Here is a 15,376-nt window from a genome sequence, read left to right as displayed (position 1 = left end):
ATTTGTTATAATTAGAAATCTTCCCAAGATTCACATTGAAACATATCAACAGGGAGCCTCTTCATATTCCATTTCAGTCTGTTACGAATAATTAAAATTGTCCACAAGTTCCCAGCATTCTTCCTAAAGGATAAAAGAGAAATTGATACTGGGACCATCATGGCTGTGCAACAGATAAGCTGCCACTAGCAACAAGGGCATCCCGAATGCTTCTGCTCAGCCCCCTGTGGATGAACGGGAATACAGTGGATGTTGGTCTAAGGGCTGGGTCCTTGGATTTGAACCCTGATGGAGTTCTGGGCTCCTGCTTTCAGCCTGGCCCTGGTCATTTGGGGAGCGGCCTGATGGATGCAAGTTCTCTGACTCCCTATGTCTATCCCTCCGCCTTTCAAATAAATAAATATTTTTTTAAGATTTATTCATTTTTATTACAGCCAGATATACACAGAGGAGGAGAGACAGAGAGGAAGATCTTCCATCTGTTGATTCACTCCCCAAGTGAGCCGCAACGGGCCGATGCGCGCCAATCCGAAGCCGGGAACCAGGAACCTCTTCCAGGTCTCCCACGCGGGTGCAGTGTCCCAATGCAGTGGGCCGTCCTCAACTGCTTTCCCAGGCCACAAGCAGGGAGCTGGATGGGAAGTGGAGCTGCCGGGATTAGAACCGGCGCCCATATGGGATCCCGGGGCATTCAAGGCGAGGACTTTAGCCGCTAGGCCACGCCGCCGGGCCCAATAAATATTTTTTTAAAGAGAGAAATGTATATTAAATAAGAGGGAATATTTAACTACAAGCTTACCACCTCTTTGCAGTTCTGTGGCACCATTTAGTGTTGTGCTCCTGATACATGATAGCTGCTCAAATATATAAACATGATTTCTATTATACTGACACACTGGTCTTCTAAAACTGGGATAAAAATTTCAGGAATCAGTATCACTGTTTCTTTTGGCTGTATTTTCTTTTTGTATTCAGAAACAAGAAATATCTGATCAGTTGTAAAAATAAGCTACAATTAGCTATGTCCTACCTTCCCAGGACACAAGCTTAAACTTCAGCAAGAATTCAGTCTCAACACAAGAATGTCTAGAAGCAGACAGTACTTCGTTACTCTGATTTATTTGCTTCATTTCTTCATTTGTGTGTGTGTGTGTTTGTGTGGTAGCAGGGTATAATGTCCTCTTTGGAGATTTTTACATAAAAAAATACTAATAGCTAAGTTCCTTGGATAATTTAAGTGTATAACTACCTGGAGGAAGAGAAATGTATCTTCCAGTTTTGTGATTTGCAAATGTAGTAATAAATATTATAATCTAATCAATTTAAGCTCAGCCAAATAAAACCTATGCCACAAAAATGTTCATTTGCCTATGACTTAAAATTTCTTCTAAAACATCTCCCACCCAAGGATCTCCAAGAACAAACACTTAGAATTTTCTTATTAAGTAGTAGGATTCTTTAAATGTCATACATAAATACTCTAAGTGTGTTCTCACATACAAGTGGGTCCTGACAATGATATAAATTGGCATAAATAAGGTTTGTGATTTTTAATGTACTGAGCCAGCTATGATGCATTCCTGCATCGAGAGGTTTTTATAAACTAATTAATTGTTCATGCATATTTATACTTTTAAAAAGCATAATGGTCTCTAGTTGAAACCATCTAGCTGCAAATGGTATAATTTCATTCCATTTTTAAAGCCAATGACATCTGTTGACACTTTGTGAAAATCTTTCAACCTGCCTCTATTCCCCTAGTTAATATGTCTCCCTCTGGTGGACAAGTGAAAACTGTACACTCAATACATGGGGTCTTCTGTCTTCATTTCCTATTCTGCCTTTTTCTACCCTCTGCCGTCTGCCTTTACTTTTTATCCTTTCCATTGTCAAAAATGCAGTTTGTGTCCTGCTGCTCCACTTGCCATCCAGCTCTCTTCTTGTGTCCTGGGAAAGCAGTAGAAGACAGCCCAAAGCCTTGGGACTCACATGGGAAACCTGGAAGAAGTTCCTGGCTCCAGGCTTTGGATCTGTTCAGCTCTGGCCATTGCAGCCATTTAGGAAATGAATACACAGATGCAAGATCTCTCTGTAAATCTACTTTTCCAACAAAAACAAATCATCTTTAAAAAAAAAAAAGAAGAAGAAATCTCTGCTGTAGCCAAAATTATACTAATTTACACGTTTAAGCCTAATCATTACTGTATGCCACACCATTTCAAGCTGCATAGAGGAGCTGTGAACAGTGAAATGAAAGCCACCCGCCAAACACCAGCACATTCCCAAAGGCTATCAAGTTCCAATAGCCTTCAGATCCAAGCCAGGACTGGGGTATCTTTTTTGTCTTTAATGATTTTTTTTTTTTTTTTTTAAGGGCAGAGTGACAGAAGAAAAGACCAAGAGATCCATCTCCCATTTGCTGTTTTATTCCACTGGTTCACTCTCCAAATGGTTACAACAGCTGGGCATTGTCCAAGCTGAAGCCAAGAGCCAAAAATCCATCTGAGTCTCTCCTGTGGGTTGCAGGGACCCAAGTACTTGGGCCATCCTCCGCCACCTGCCCAAGTGCATTAAAGGGAAACTGGATGAGAGGCAGAGCAGCGGACTTGCACTGCCCCACCGACCTGGGATGGCAATGATGGCAGGTTGTGGCTGGACTCTGAGAAGCCATGCTTGGCGTACCCAAAAAGAGGTACTTCCTGGATCAGAAATTACACACACTTCTAGACAGCTTAAAAAAAATTAGTCCTTCCCAACTTCCAACCAACACAAGGATCCCTTCTGTGCCACTCCTAACAAATGATTATTCAATTTGGATTTGAACATTTACTTTGTCATGAAAGAATTCTCTACTACTCATGGTTGCTTACTTTCTCCAGAATTCTGACAGGTGTGTGTGTGTGTGCTTGTTTTATAATTCACTTTTTGTTTTTTTAAGATTCATTTATTTTTATTACAAAGTCAGATATACAGAGAGGAGGAGAGACAGAGAGGAAGATCTTCCGTCTGATGATCCACTCCCCAAGTGACTGTAACGGCCAGTGCTGCACCAGTCCGAAGCCGGGAACCAGGAACCTCTTCCGGGTCTCCCACACGGGGTGCAGGATCCCAAGGCTTTGGGCCATCCTCAACTGCTTTCCCAGGCCACAAGCAGGGAGCTGGATGGAAAGCGGGGCAGCTGGGATTAGAACCGGCGCCCATATGGGATCCCTGTGCGTTCAAGGCGAGGGCTTTACCTGCTAGGCCACACTGCCAGGTCCGTGTGCTTGTTTTTTAAAGATTTTATTTGAAGGACAGAGTCACAGAGAGAGGCAAAGCTCTTTAACCTATTGATTGACTGCTCAAATGGCTGCAATGGCTGGGCCAAAGTTAGGGACTTTATACAGATCTCCTACGTAGGTGCAAGGGCCAAAGCCTTTAGGTTATCACCCTCTGCCGCTTTCCCTGGTGCATCAGCAAGGTGCTGGATCAGAAGTGGAGCAGTCAGAAAACTAACTGGTACCTGTATGGGATGCTGGTGCAGCAGAGTGGCCTGTTAACCCATCGCACCACAGTGCCAGCCCCACTTCTTAAGTTTCGAGATTTAACCCTTTACTTGTCATCTTTTGGCTTCTGAAGTAAAACAAGCCTATCATGTCAAAAACATTTAAAAATCAATGCACACTGGGACCGGAGCAGTAGCATAATGGTTAAGGTCCTCGCCTTGAATGTGCCAGGATCCAATATGGGCACCGGTTCTAATCCCAGCATCTCCACTTGCCATCGAGCTCTCTGCTTGTGGCCTGGGAAAGCAGTCAAGGACGGCCTAAAGCCTTGGGACCCTGCACCCGGGTGGGAGACCCTGAAAGAAGTTCCTGACTCCTGGCTTTGGATCAGCGCAGCACTGGCCATTGCGGCTCACTTGGGGAGTGAATCATTGAACGGAAGATTTTCCTCTCTGTCTCTCCTCCTCTCTGTACATTCGCTTTTCCAATAAAATAAACAAATCTTAAAAAAAAAAAAATCAATGCAGACTGCAATCAGGTGCTACCTTCTCCAGGTTATAACTTTGGAAAAAAGTTCCTTCGCTTGTTGCTCCCGTGAGGTGACTGCCTGCTCCTTCCTGGCTGACACAGTCGGCACCCTACCGAACTCGGGTCGGAGTCCTTTGCAGCCCCAAGCAAAGTCTAGCGTAGCTCGAGGTGGAGCGGTGATCTCCGCGCGCGCTCCAATTTGAACACAGCGTGTGCGGAAGCGACCTCCGGACGCTGGCCAATAGGCGGCTGCGTTCGTCGCATGGGCTTGCTGCGGGCCAATCACAGTCTGGGGGCGGGACTACGCCAACCACTGGGGCTTGCGCAGACGCGGGAACCGGCTGCGGCGGCGTTGAGGTGGTTCGGCGTCGGGAAGCGTTTTCCGAATCCCCAGCCGAGCGAGCGAATCACGGAGAGTCTCAGTGGGTCCGTGGCGGGGTGGAGGGGCGGCGGGGACGGACCCCTGTTTGTGGCCAACACTGGACCTTTGCCCTCAGGAAAGCCCACCGGTGGGCTGAGGCTGCGACCTGCGGGGGGTCTCGGCGACCCCGGGCGGGTGGCCGAGCGTGCGGAGAAGCTGTAAGCCTGGCCTAAGTGTGAGGCTGGGTGGGGTTGTGTGCCTAGAAAAGATTGTCCTGCTGCTCCCCTTTTTAATACCCTGAGAAATGCTGCTGTCATGGGTTGTAATCAGACGTAGTGCGGGAGAAGAGGTGAGGTTCGTGAGCCGGTCAGGTAGCTTCCTGCCGGGTGGTCTCAGAAGGCGGTGTGGAAGGGGCTTGAAGAGGAAGACAGCCAAAGGCTGTCGTGTTGTTGTTGGTTCTGTTTAGTATTTTGGCTTGCTCTAATGGTATTCTGGTATGGTATTCTGCTTAGTTGTCTCTGAAAGAATGTTAATTGTGGGGGAGCATCCTGCCTGTAGATTTGAAAAAAAAAGAACTAACTAAAATTAGTCTTTGCCACTTGATTGAGCAGAGTGTCTTAATGCATGCAATACGCAAATTCAGGGTTCTGAAGAAAAGCATCACGGATGACGAATCTCATAAATGACTACCGTGGACTAACACTGCTATCCACTCATGCGGTGAATATAGTGTCCCAAAAAGAAATTACTTTTAGAATGTGGAATTAAAACTTTTTACTGTAGGTTTTACAGATTAATCAATTGACCTCTGGTTAGTTTAAGTCATTCTAAGTGGATGTGGTAAAAATTAGAGTCTCCTGACCTTGTGAGATTTGGGTTTACTCCTGAGCACCAGATCCTAAAATGTGACAGTGCTGAGATTAATCTGTCCCCATGAGATCCTGTTCAGGATGCCTTCATTTGATTTCTTGTTGTTTATTTTAAAACACTAAGCCAAGCACTTACCTAATTTAAAAAAGGAATATGTGGCCTAGTGGCTAAGGTCCTCGCCTTGATCCCATATGGCCGCTGGTTCTAATCCCGGCAGCTCCACTTCCCCTCTATCTCTCCTCCTCTCAGTATATCTGACTTTGTAATAAAAAAATAAAATAAATCTTTTAAAAAAGAAAAAAAAAAATTGGGGAGGGGTGGGGAGAATCCCAGTACCTATGAAACTGTGTCACATAATACAATGTAATTAATGAATTTAAAATAAAATTAAAAAAAAAAAAAGGAATATGAACTTTTTAAAAAGATTTATTTTTATTGCAAAGGCAGATATATAGAGAGGAGGAAAGACAGAGGAAGATCTTCTGTCCGATGATTCACTCCCCAAGAGACCAAAATGGCTGGTGCTGCGTTGATCTGAAGCCAGGAGCCAGGAACTTCTTTCAGGGTCTCCCACATGGGTGCAGGGTCCCAAAGTTTTGGGCTGACCTTGACTGCTTTCCCAGGCCACAGGCAGAGAGCTGAATGGGAAGTGGAGCTTCCGGGATTAGAACCGGTGCCCATATTGGATCCTGGTGCATTCAAGGCAAGGAATTTAGCTGCTAGGCCATTGCACTGGGCCCGAAAATAGGAATTGTTTTTGCTTTCAGAGAACTTTCTATCTAATGGAAGAAACAAGTTATTATGTGTTTATCATGGGTGTTTGGTATTTATTAGCTCTCTGTCTTGAGATCTGGAACCTGCAAACATACAACATTTTTTTTTCTTCTCTGAAAATACAGTTCAGAAATGTCTATGACCTATTGGCATCTGCCATGTTGCTGTGCACACAGTTTTTCAGATTTTTAAGTTGTTTGTGTAGCTTTGGGGTCATCTGCTTTCCCAGGCCTCAAGCAGGGAGCTGGATTTGAATTGGAGTAGCTGGGATTAGAACCAGCACCCATATGGCATTCTGGTGGATACAAGGCGAAAATTTAGCCACTAGGCTGTCGTGCTGGACCTCCCAATGAAATAATTTTACACATCACTCTATCTTGTATCTGCCTTAAAAATATATGATTTTATTCTCAGATTAAATATTAGAGATTTGTTTATTTTCGTCAGAAAAACAGATTTACGGAGCCAAGGAAAGACAAACATCTGCCTGCTGGTTCACTCCACAAATGACTGCAGTGGTCAAAGCTAAGCCAATCTGAAGCCAGGAGCTTCTTCTGGGTCTTCCGTAGGAGTGCAAGATCCCAAGGCTTTAGGGTGACCTCTGCTGCTTTCCCAGATCACAACCAGGGAGCTGGTTTGTAAGTGAAACAGTCTAACCAGTACCCATATGTGATTCTGGCACTTGGACGTGGAAGATTAGCAATAATTCAGTATATATCTTTAACTTCTATTTTCTGGTTAAGAACCCTCGTTATGGCCCCACGCGGTATCCTTGTGGCTAAAGTCCTCACCTTGCACATGCCAGGATCCCATATGGGCGCCAGTTCTAATCCTGGAAGCCCCGCTTCCCATCCAGCTCCCTGCTTGTGGCCTGGAAAAGCAGTCGAGGATGGCCCAAAGCCTTGGGACCCTGGACCCGCTTGGGAGACCTGAAAGAGACTTCTGGTTCCTGGCTTCGAATCGGTGTAGCACCAGCCGTTGTGGTCACGTGGGGAGTAAATCATTGGATGGGAGATCTTCCTCTCTGTCTCTCTACATATCTGACTGCAATAAAAATAAATGAATCTTTTTAAAATAAATAAATAAATCTTTAAAAAAGGAACCCTCCTTAAACGTTTGCTACATATTTCTGTCTTTTTTTAGTGGTGATTTGCTTCCTACTCTTTGTTATTATTTTTAAATTCAGCTTTCTTGATTTATAATTTATTTTGAATGAAGTAAGATGCGATTTGATACACACTTGTGAAAATATTGTCACCCTCAAGATAATGAGCATGGGGGTTGGTGCTGGGATATAATGGGATATAGTGGGTAAAGCTGCTGCCAGCACCGCCGGCGTCCCTGTGAGTGCCATTTCCAGGCCCGGCTGCTCCACTTCCAAGCCAGCTTGCTAGTGTGCCTGGGAAAGCCATGGAGGGCGGCCCAAGTGCCGGGGTCCCTGCTCTCACAGACACTCCTGGCTTCAGACTGGCCATCTGGGGAGTGAACAAATCAATGGAAGCTCTTGTCATTCTCCCACTCTTTCTCTCTTAACTCTTTCAGGTAAATAAGCCCCCCCACCCAAGCACCTAAAAAAGTGTGGTGAACATATTCATCACCTCTGAAAGTTTCCTCATGTCCCATAGTAATCCCTTCATTTCATACTCCTCCATTTCCAAGCAGCCATTAGTCTGTATGCCATTATAAACTAGTTTACATTTCCTAGAAATACATATTAAATGGAACCAAACCATATGTACTCTTTTTTTTGTCTGGCTAGATACACTCAATATGATTACTTTGTTTTTAGAGATTTATTTTTATTGGGAAGGCAGAGTTGGAGAGGCAAAGATATTTTGTTTGCTAATTCACTCCCCAAATAGCCACAGTGACCAGAGGTGTGCTGGTTGGAAGCTGGGAGACAGGAGTTTCTTCATCTTCTTGGTCTCCCACATGGGTACAGGACCCCAAGTACTTGGGCCATTCTGCACTGCTTTCCCAGGACATGGAGCAGCCATAGCTCTAATGGACTCCCATATGGGATATTGGCGCCACAGACCCACGCTTAGCCTGCCATGCCATTGTGCCTGCCCTTCAACATGATTACTTTTGAGATCCATTTATGTCAGATTAATAACTCCGGGTGGTTTTTTTTTTTGGTATTGCATTTTATAGCTATACTATAATTCACTTGTCCTGCTGATGAACATTGGCTTTGTTGAACATTTACTGAAGTATTTCCAAACCAGACAACCTACCAATTTATAGTTCAGTGCTTTTTAAGCCTAATCACAGTTGCACAAGCATTGCTATCACTTTTGTCACATCAAAAACGGTTACTGCCCTTTAGCAGTTTGCTCCCACCCCCATCTCCACCAGTCTGTCCTTGCTCTGGTACTGCCTGTTTTAGATATTTCAGACCCAGACCCTGTCTTCATGAGTTTATAATTTGTTAGTGAAACAGACATGCATTTAAAAATTTTAAATCTATAGTATTTTAGAGTTTTCATAGAAATTTTTACATTTTTAATTTATTTTAAAAATTTGAGTTAGTTTCTAAGAAGGAAATGAAAAAAAAAACACCGATTTTCTTGTCACAACGGAGGTGAACAAGAGTCACCTGTTCTTTACTATCTGTATATATATATTTTGTCTTTTACTAAACTGAAGCCGTGTGCTGCCAGCTCCGCAGTCGCTGCTGCTATTTCATGGCTGTCTCCCTTCCCACAGAGTGCCGCGGCCTCTCTAGGTGTGGACAACTGCTTGTAGTTTTACTTCACGTGCAGTCATGCAGAGAGCTTCGCGTCTGAAGAGAGAGTTGCACATGTTAGCCACGGAGCCACCCCCGGGCATCACGTGCTGGCAGGAAAAGGACCAAATGGATGACCTGCGAGCTCGTACGTGTTGGGGTCTGTGGTGCGAGTCACGGCACTGTGGAAAACTGCCGAAGTTCTGTCCCCATCCTGTTTGTTTCCGTTTGGAGAAGGTTGCTTGTCACTTCTTGCTTCTTGACTTTTTACAACATGTTGTGCTGATTTGTAGCCAAAAGTGTACATCAGCTCTAGAGCATTGTTAAGCCAAAAATCAACATCTCAAATACCCTTGAAACCCTACGGGAAACAGAAATTTTTGTAATACTGCAGTCCAAGCCAATCTGTGCGTTCTCTTTGGTCTTGTGGCCAACACCTTTGCAGTGTAGGTTACAGATATTCTGTTTGTTCTTTTGACACTGTGAATGCTTGGGGTCCATTGCCATAGCATGCTGTGCCAAGGCCCTGGGAGAAGAGTTTGTCTCAGACCTTGCTTTCTCAGGACCATAGCCCTCATTCAGTCCAAATGGCGTGACTCGAGTCATCTAATTTCCTTATTCCCTTTTAACTGTTTCATTATGGTTTCTTTTCTTTTAAGAAATATTAGGTGGATCTAACACACCTTATGAGAAAGGTGTTTTCCAGCTGGAGGTCATGGTCCCTGAAAGGTTAGTGTGAATTCCATTTTCACTTACGGGATAAGATATTATAAAACAGGGCACTGTAATAGAGTATTAAGGTGTAGGGATTGAAGGACCCGATTTTAACCTTGTTCTTATGACTTAAGATGACTTCTGCAATTTATTTTATCTTTCTGGAGTTCAGTTTCCTTTTCTAACATAAATGACTAGGCCACATGTAAGTCCTCCCCCCTCTTTAGATTGTGGTAAAATATACATAGCAAAATTGGCCATTTTGCCCCCAATTTTAAGTATACATCCCAGTAACATTAAATACATTTGCATTGTTGAACCATCACCAGCATTTATCTACGGAACTTTTTCATCTTTCCAGACTAAAACGTTATACCTACTCAGCAGTCACTTCCTGTTCCTCTGTGTTCCCAGCCCATGGCAAGGAGCACATTCTTTCCAGTTCAGTGTTAAGGCCCCCTTTTAATTCAACCCCCCTCTAAGGCTCTGCTCAGTAAGTTAATAGTTGTAGCTGTGAAAAATGGGAAGGGAAGAATTGACTATCTGTTGAAATGTGAATATCTATTCCAGGGTCAGATCCTGAACAAACTAATTAGAGTATAGAGACAGTGTCTTGCTTAAGTTCTGAAAATAGCCTGGGAACTTGCCAAGGCTTAAGCCTCACTAACCAAATGCAATTTATGAATCAGAACTGGGTCCCGTTTTGAAAAACAGTTGGGGAAGAAGAGGGATAATTAAGGAAATTTGATTAGTAAGTGATTGTAAGGAATTATTTTTAAGTTTTTTTGAGTGTAATCACACTGAAATGACATAGGGGGACTGTCCTGATACTTGGGAGATACATACTGAAATATTTAGAAATTTGAGAAGAGAGGTTTGCCTGCTAAAGGCTGTCTTCCTAATATTTTTGAATGTTAAAACCAGCATTACATATGTACATATGTGTGTGAACATGGGAAAGTAGGAGACTGTTTAAAATGTATTAAGAAGAAATGTTATAATGAAAACCCTCTGCTGTCCTACGCATGCGAAGGTACCCGTTTGAACCTCCTCAGATCCGATTTCTGACTCCAATCTACCATCCAAACATTGATTCTGCTGGAAGGATTTGTCTAGATGTTCTTAAATTGCCGCCAAAAGTGAGTAATGGGAGAATTGACACAGTGGCTTTCTGTTTGCTTCATCTGTAAAATCGGAATTGGACTGTCCAGTCCTGACAGCACAGGGACTGCTTGTCTGTTTGTGGGCAGGGCGCCTGGAGGCCTTCCCTCAACATCGCCACAGTGCTGACCTCTATCCAGCTACTCATGGCGGAGCCCAACCCTGAAGACCCGCTGATGGCTGACATCGTGAGTGTGCCCTTGCCTCTGCAGCGCCTGTCCTACCAGATGGGGTGGCTGGGACAGCTGGGCTAGCGGGAGCTTCTCACTGCAGCTCGCTTGTTCTCCATTGACTCTTTTCTTGGATTCCAGTCCTCAGAATTTAAATACAATAGACCAGCCTTCCTCAGGAATGCCAGACTGTGGACAGAGAAGCATGCACGACAGAAACAGATGGTATAATGTTTGCTACTATTACCAATTCATTAATTGTGCCTGTGTCTTCGGATTCGAAGTACTGTTTATTAAAGTTCTAGGACTACTGTAGGACACTGTGAACTCTGGAAGGTCAATGAGCACAGGATTATCATTGATAGGATAACATTTGTATGACAACAACCCAATGGATACCAGTTGTATAACTAAATGGATATCATTTGTATGAGAATAACTGAGTGGACAACATGTGAATGAGAATACTTGATGGGATATACAAAACAAAAGAGCTCCAAACAAGGGTGTGGAAACAATTGATGGGTCCCTTAGATAAGCTCAACACCTCCTGGCTTAGCTTATCCTATGTGACCCTGGTCTGTTAAAGTCTGATGCCACTAATAAGCTTCGGCTATTGATCGGTAGTCAGTAGCCCACGCATGTTATAATCATCTCCGTGCACCAAATACATTGCTGTTGGGCAGCTAACAGGCTACTTTTTTTTTTTTTTTAAAGATTGATGGATTGATGTTATTTCTTTGAAAGACAGTTGTAAACAAGAGAGGGAGATATAGCAGGTCCTCTATCTGCTGGTTCACTCCCTAAATGGCTCCCATGACTGGGTCTGGGCCAGGCAGAAGCCAGGAATCAGAAGCTACTTCTTGGTCTTGTACATACATTTAAGGATCCAAGCACTTGGATTATGTTCTGCTCTCCCAGGCACATTAGCATGGAGCTGGGTTGGAAGTAAAGCAGCCAGCACTCGAATCAACACCCATGTAGGATACTGATGCTACAGGTAGCAACTTAACCCACTACGCCATAGCCCTGGTCCCTGACCAGTTGACGTGTCCGCCTATTGTAACCTTCTAAAGGATTATTCAGCAGAAAATCCTGGTAGCTTAGCCAGCAGTAGGTTTTTACTAACAGTTGTCATCTATTGGCAATACTAGAGGGCAGACAACATCTGGTTAATTTATATATGTGTGTGTGTGTACATATATACACACAAATGAATAATTTATAATCAGTGCAATCAGAATTTATAACAGCTATATTTATACATATAAAAGTAAAGTATACTAATTTATAGGTGTGAGTATATGTATTTTAATTCTTCAGTAGCAGGACTGAAGGGAAGTCACTTGCATTCTTATTTCTAAGCTTTTTAATACAAGGAAGGAACTGTGCATGAGAGTGGAACTTCATTTTTTAAATTTTAAATTTTCTATGTAAAATTCCATTCAGGGAAGAAGGAAAAAGAGAAAATTCCCCTAGCTGAAGTTGATAAGGTTTCCTCATTTAACAAAATAGAAAAGGCAAGAATATGGAAATGAGCACATCCTAAAGAAGTGAAAGTATTTTACAGGCCAGTCTGATGGCTCAACTGGCTAATCCTCTACCTGCAAGCACCTGCATTCCACATGGATGCCAGTTCATGTTCCAGCTGCTCTACTTGCCATCCAGCTCCCTGCTTGTGGCCTGGGAGAGCAGCGGAGGATGCCCCAAAGCCTTGGGATCCTGCACCCATGTGGGAGATTTCAAAAAAATTCCTGGTTTCCAGCTTTGGGTCAGCCCAGCTCCAGCAATTACAGCCGTTTGGGAGTGGACCAGTGGATGGAAGTGTACCTTTAAAACTTTTTTTTTTAATTAAATAAAAATATTTTTAACATACAAAAAAAATTTAGAAAGATTCAATGCTATATACATGGCACAGTATGTAAATCTTTTTTTTTTTAAGATTTACTTTTATTGGAAAGTCAGATATACAGAGAGGAAGAGATACAAAGAGAAAGATCTTCCGTCAACTGGTTCACTCCCCAAGTGGCCAAAATGGCCAGAGCTGAGCTGATCCAAAGCCTGAGCCAGGAGCTTCTTCCAGGTCTCTCACATGGGTACAGGGTCCCAAGGCTTTGGGGCATTCTCCGTTGCTCTCCCAGGCCACAGGCAGGGAGCTGGATGGGAAGCGAAGCAGCCAGAACATGAACCAGTCCCCATAGATGGGACCCCAGCACATGCAAAGCGAGGACTTTAGCCACTAGACTACCGCGCTGGGCTGTAGTGTATAAATCTTGCAACAAAGAAGTGGAAATAATATTATGCAGCTGCATCTGTGTCCATGCTGACATTATGTGGCCCTTGTATTTTACTGGTCTACTCTGTTTTAGGTTGAAGCAGAAGAGGTGCCTGATGCTCTAGCAGAGGCTGCTGACTCCGAAGCACACAGCTCGACACAGAAAAGGAAAGCTGCTCAGCTCGGAGGCACAGAAAAGAAATTTCACTTTGATGTTTAGGGGGTTTGTCCTGGTCCAGCTTATACTTTGTTGATGTTTTCTAATTTGCCTTCATCTTTTGAAATTTTTTTTAATCAGTGACATAGTTTTTGTATGCTATAAAAGACCTTGTGTTTATATACCTTGCTCTACAGTAATTCTCTGTAGTTTATTTATCTTGTACATATATATTATGAAGCCTTTTAAACCTGAAAAATAAATTATCACTTAATGCTGTGAGTATGTTTATCTTGAATGTGTGTCTGGGAGTGAACTGGCCAGAGAGCTCTGTAATCAGGATGTTAGATGTTTGGAGTTGTTGGCCTTTATTTTGTCGGCTTAGCACCATCGCTAGGACGCTGAATGTTTGCCAGAAGTGTAAAATAGCTGTGAGAAACATTAACCCTGAATGTTCACGGATTCTTGCTGCTTATTTATTTTTTTATTTATTTTTAAAGAATAGCTGACTTTGGCATTTTCCATGAACTACAGTCTTTTTTTTTTTTTTTTTTTTTTTTGAAGATTTATTTATTTTTGTTGGAAAGGCAGACAGACATACAGAGAGGAAGATCTTCTGTCTGTTGATTCACTCGCCAAGCGGCCGCAGTGGCTGGAGCTGAGCCAATCTGAAGCCAGGAGCCAGGAACCTCTTCCAGGTCTCCCACACTGGTACAGGGTCCCAAGGCTTTGGGCCGTCCTCGACTGCTTTCCCAGGCCACAAGCAGGGAGCTGGATGGGAAGCAGGGCTGCTGAGATTAGAACCAGCACCCATATGGGATCCTGGTGCATTCAAGGCAGGACTTTAGCCACTAGGCTACCATGCTGGGCCTGGATTCTTACTTTTTAAAAGACTGAAAATACGTAGGAGTGAGATAATGAATTCTCTTGCTAATTTTTTCTTTAGATTTATTTATTTTTGGGCCCGGCGCGGCAGTGTAGTGGTTACAGTCCTCGCCTTGCACAGCCGGGATCCCATATGGTCACTAGTTCTAAGCCTGGCTTCCCATCCAGTTCGCTGCCTGTGACCTGGGAAAGCAGTCGAGGATGGCCCAAAGCCTTGGGACCCTGCACCCGCGTGGGAGACCTACAAGAAGTTCCTGGTTCCTGGCTTCGGACTGGCTCAGCATCAGCCGTTGAGGCCACTTGGGGAGTGAACCATTGGATGGAAGATCTTCCTTTCTGTCTCTCCTCTATATATATCTGACTTTCCAATAAAAAATAAATAAAATCATTTTAAAAAGAAAGATAATGACTTAAAAAAAGAATTTATTTTCATTGGAAAGGCAGATTTACAGAGAGAAAGGGGGCAGAAAGATCTTCCATCTACTGGCTCACTCCTTAAGTGGCCATAACAGCCAGAGCTGAGCCAGTCTGAAGCCAGGAGCCTCTTTCAGGTCTCCGTGTGGGTGTAGGGTCCAGGCCTCAGGCCATCCTCCACCACTTTCCTAAGCCACAAGCAGCGAGCTGAAAGAAAAGTGGAGTAGCCAGGATAGAAACCGGCACCTGTATAGGATCCTGGCGCCTGCAAGGCCAATACTTTAGCCATTAGACTACCACACTGGGCTCCTCTTTTGCTAATATTTTAAAAATTCATTTATTTTGAAGGTCAAAGTTGCAGAGAGAGATCTTCCACCTGCTGATTGACTCCCCAAATGGCCATAATGGCCAGCACTGGGCCAGGCTGGAGCCAGAAGCTTCATCCAGTTCTCCCACATGAGTGACTGGGGGCCGAACACCTGGACCATTGTCGACTGCTTTGTCCAGGCTGTTAGCGGGGAACTGGATTGGAAGTGGAGTGACTGGGACATGACCCAGTGCCCATATGGAATGCTGACATCAAAGGTGGCAGCTCTGCCCGGTACACTACAATGCTCTTCCCGGTAATTTTTTTTTTTTAATTTATTTGTTTGGAAGGAATTAACAGAGGAGAAGAAACAGGGATAGAGATCTTTCATCTACTGGTCACTTCCCAAATGGCCTAAATAGATTGGGCAGACCGGCCTGAAACCAGGAAAGCAGAACTCAAATATAGTTCTTCATTCAAATCAAGCAGAACTACCTGAACCAATATTGCTGCCTGTCCATTAGCAGGAGATGAGTCAGGTACTGAA

At 43.8% G+C, this 15,376-nt stretch overlaps 1 protein-coding gene across 2 annotated transcripts; it reads left to right on the top strand.

Moving 5' to 3' along the window:
• Nucleotides 1-4,314: 4,314 nt before the first annotated feature.
• UBE2T (ubiquitin conjugating enzyme E2 T) lies at nt 4,315-13,505 on the top strand. 2 transcript variants are annotated; one of them, XM_058669717.1, is made up of 7 exons: nt 4,315-4,370; nt 8,728-8,894; nt 9,406-9,475; nt 10,494-10,599; nt 10,711-10,809; nt 10,933-11,016; nt 13,161-13,505. In XM_058669717.1, the coding sequence occupies exons 2-7, from the start codon at nt 8,786-8,788 to the stop codon at nt 13,284-13,286; spliced, it is 594 nt and encodes a 197-aa protein (XP_058525700.1). In that variant the 5' UTR covers nt 4,315-4,370; nt 8,728-8,785; the 3' UTR covers nt 13,287-13,505. The 2 variants fall into 2 exon arrangements, with proteins under 2 accessions (XP_058525700.1, XP_058525701.1); XM_058669718.1 differs by lacking the exon at nt 4,315-4,370 and adding an exon at nt 4,706-4,723.
• Nucleotides 13,506-15,376: the final 1,871 nt, after the last annotated feature.

Source organism: Ochotona princeps, chromosome 10 (assembly GCF_030435755.1).
Source record: "Ochotona princeps isolate mOchPri1 chromosome 10, mOchPri1.hap1, whole genome shotgun sequence".
NCBI classification, from domain to species: domain Eukaryota; kingdom Metazoa; phylum Chordata; class Mammalia; order Lagomorpha; family Ochotonidae; genus Ochotona; species Ochotona princeps.
Note: the sequence above shows the minus strand (reverse complement) of the source record. Positions and strands in the feature narration are given on the sequence as shown.

Bases quoted from the DNA above. Each gene is read 5' to 3' on its own strand.
- UBE2T (XM_058669717.1), top strand. From the start codon at position 8,786: ATGCAGAGAGCTTCGCGTCTGAAGAGAGAGTTGCACATGTTAGCCACG. The intron at 8,895-9,405 runs GTACGTGTTGGG...TTTTCTTTTAAG, and splicing joins AATGGATGACCTGCGAGCTC to AAATATTAGGTGGATCTAAC. The intron at 11,017-13,160 runs GTATAATGTTTG...ACTCTGTTTTAG, and splicing joins ATGCACGACAGAAACAGATG to GTTGAAGCAGAAGAGGTGCC.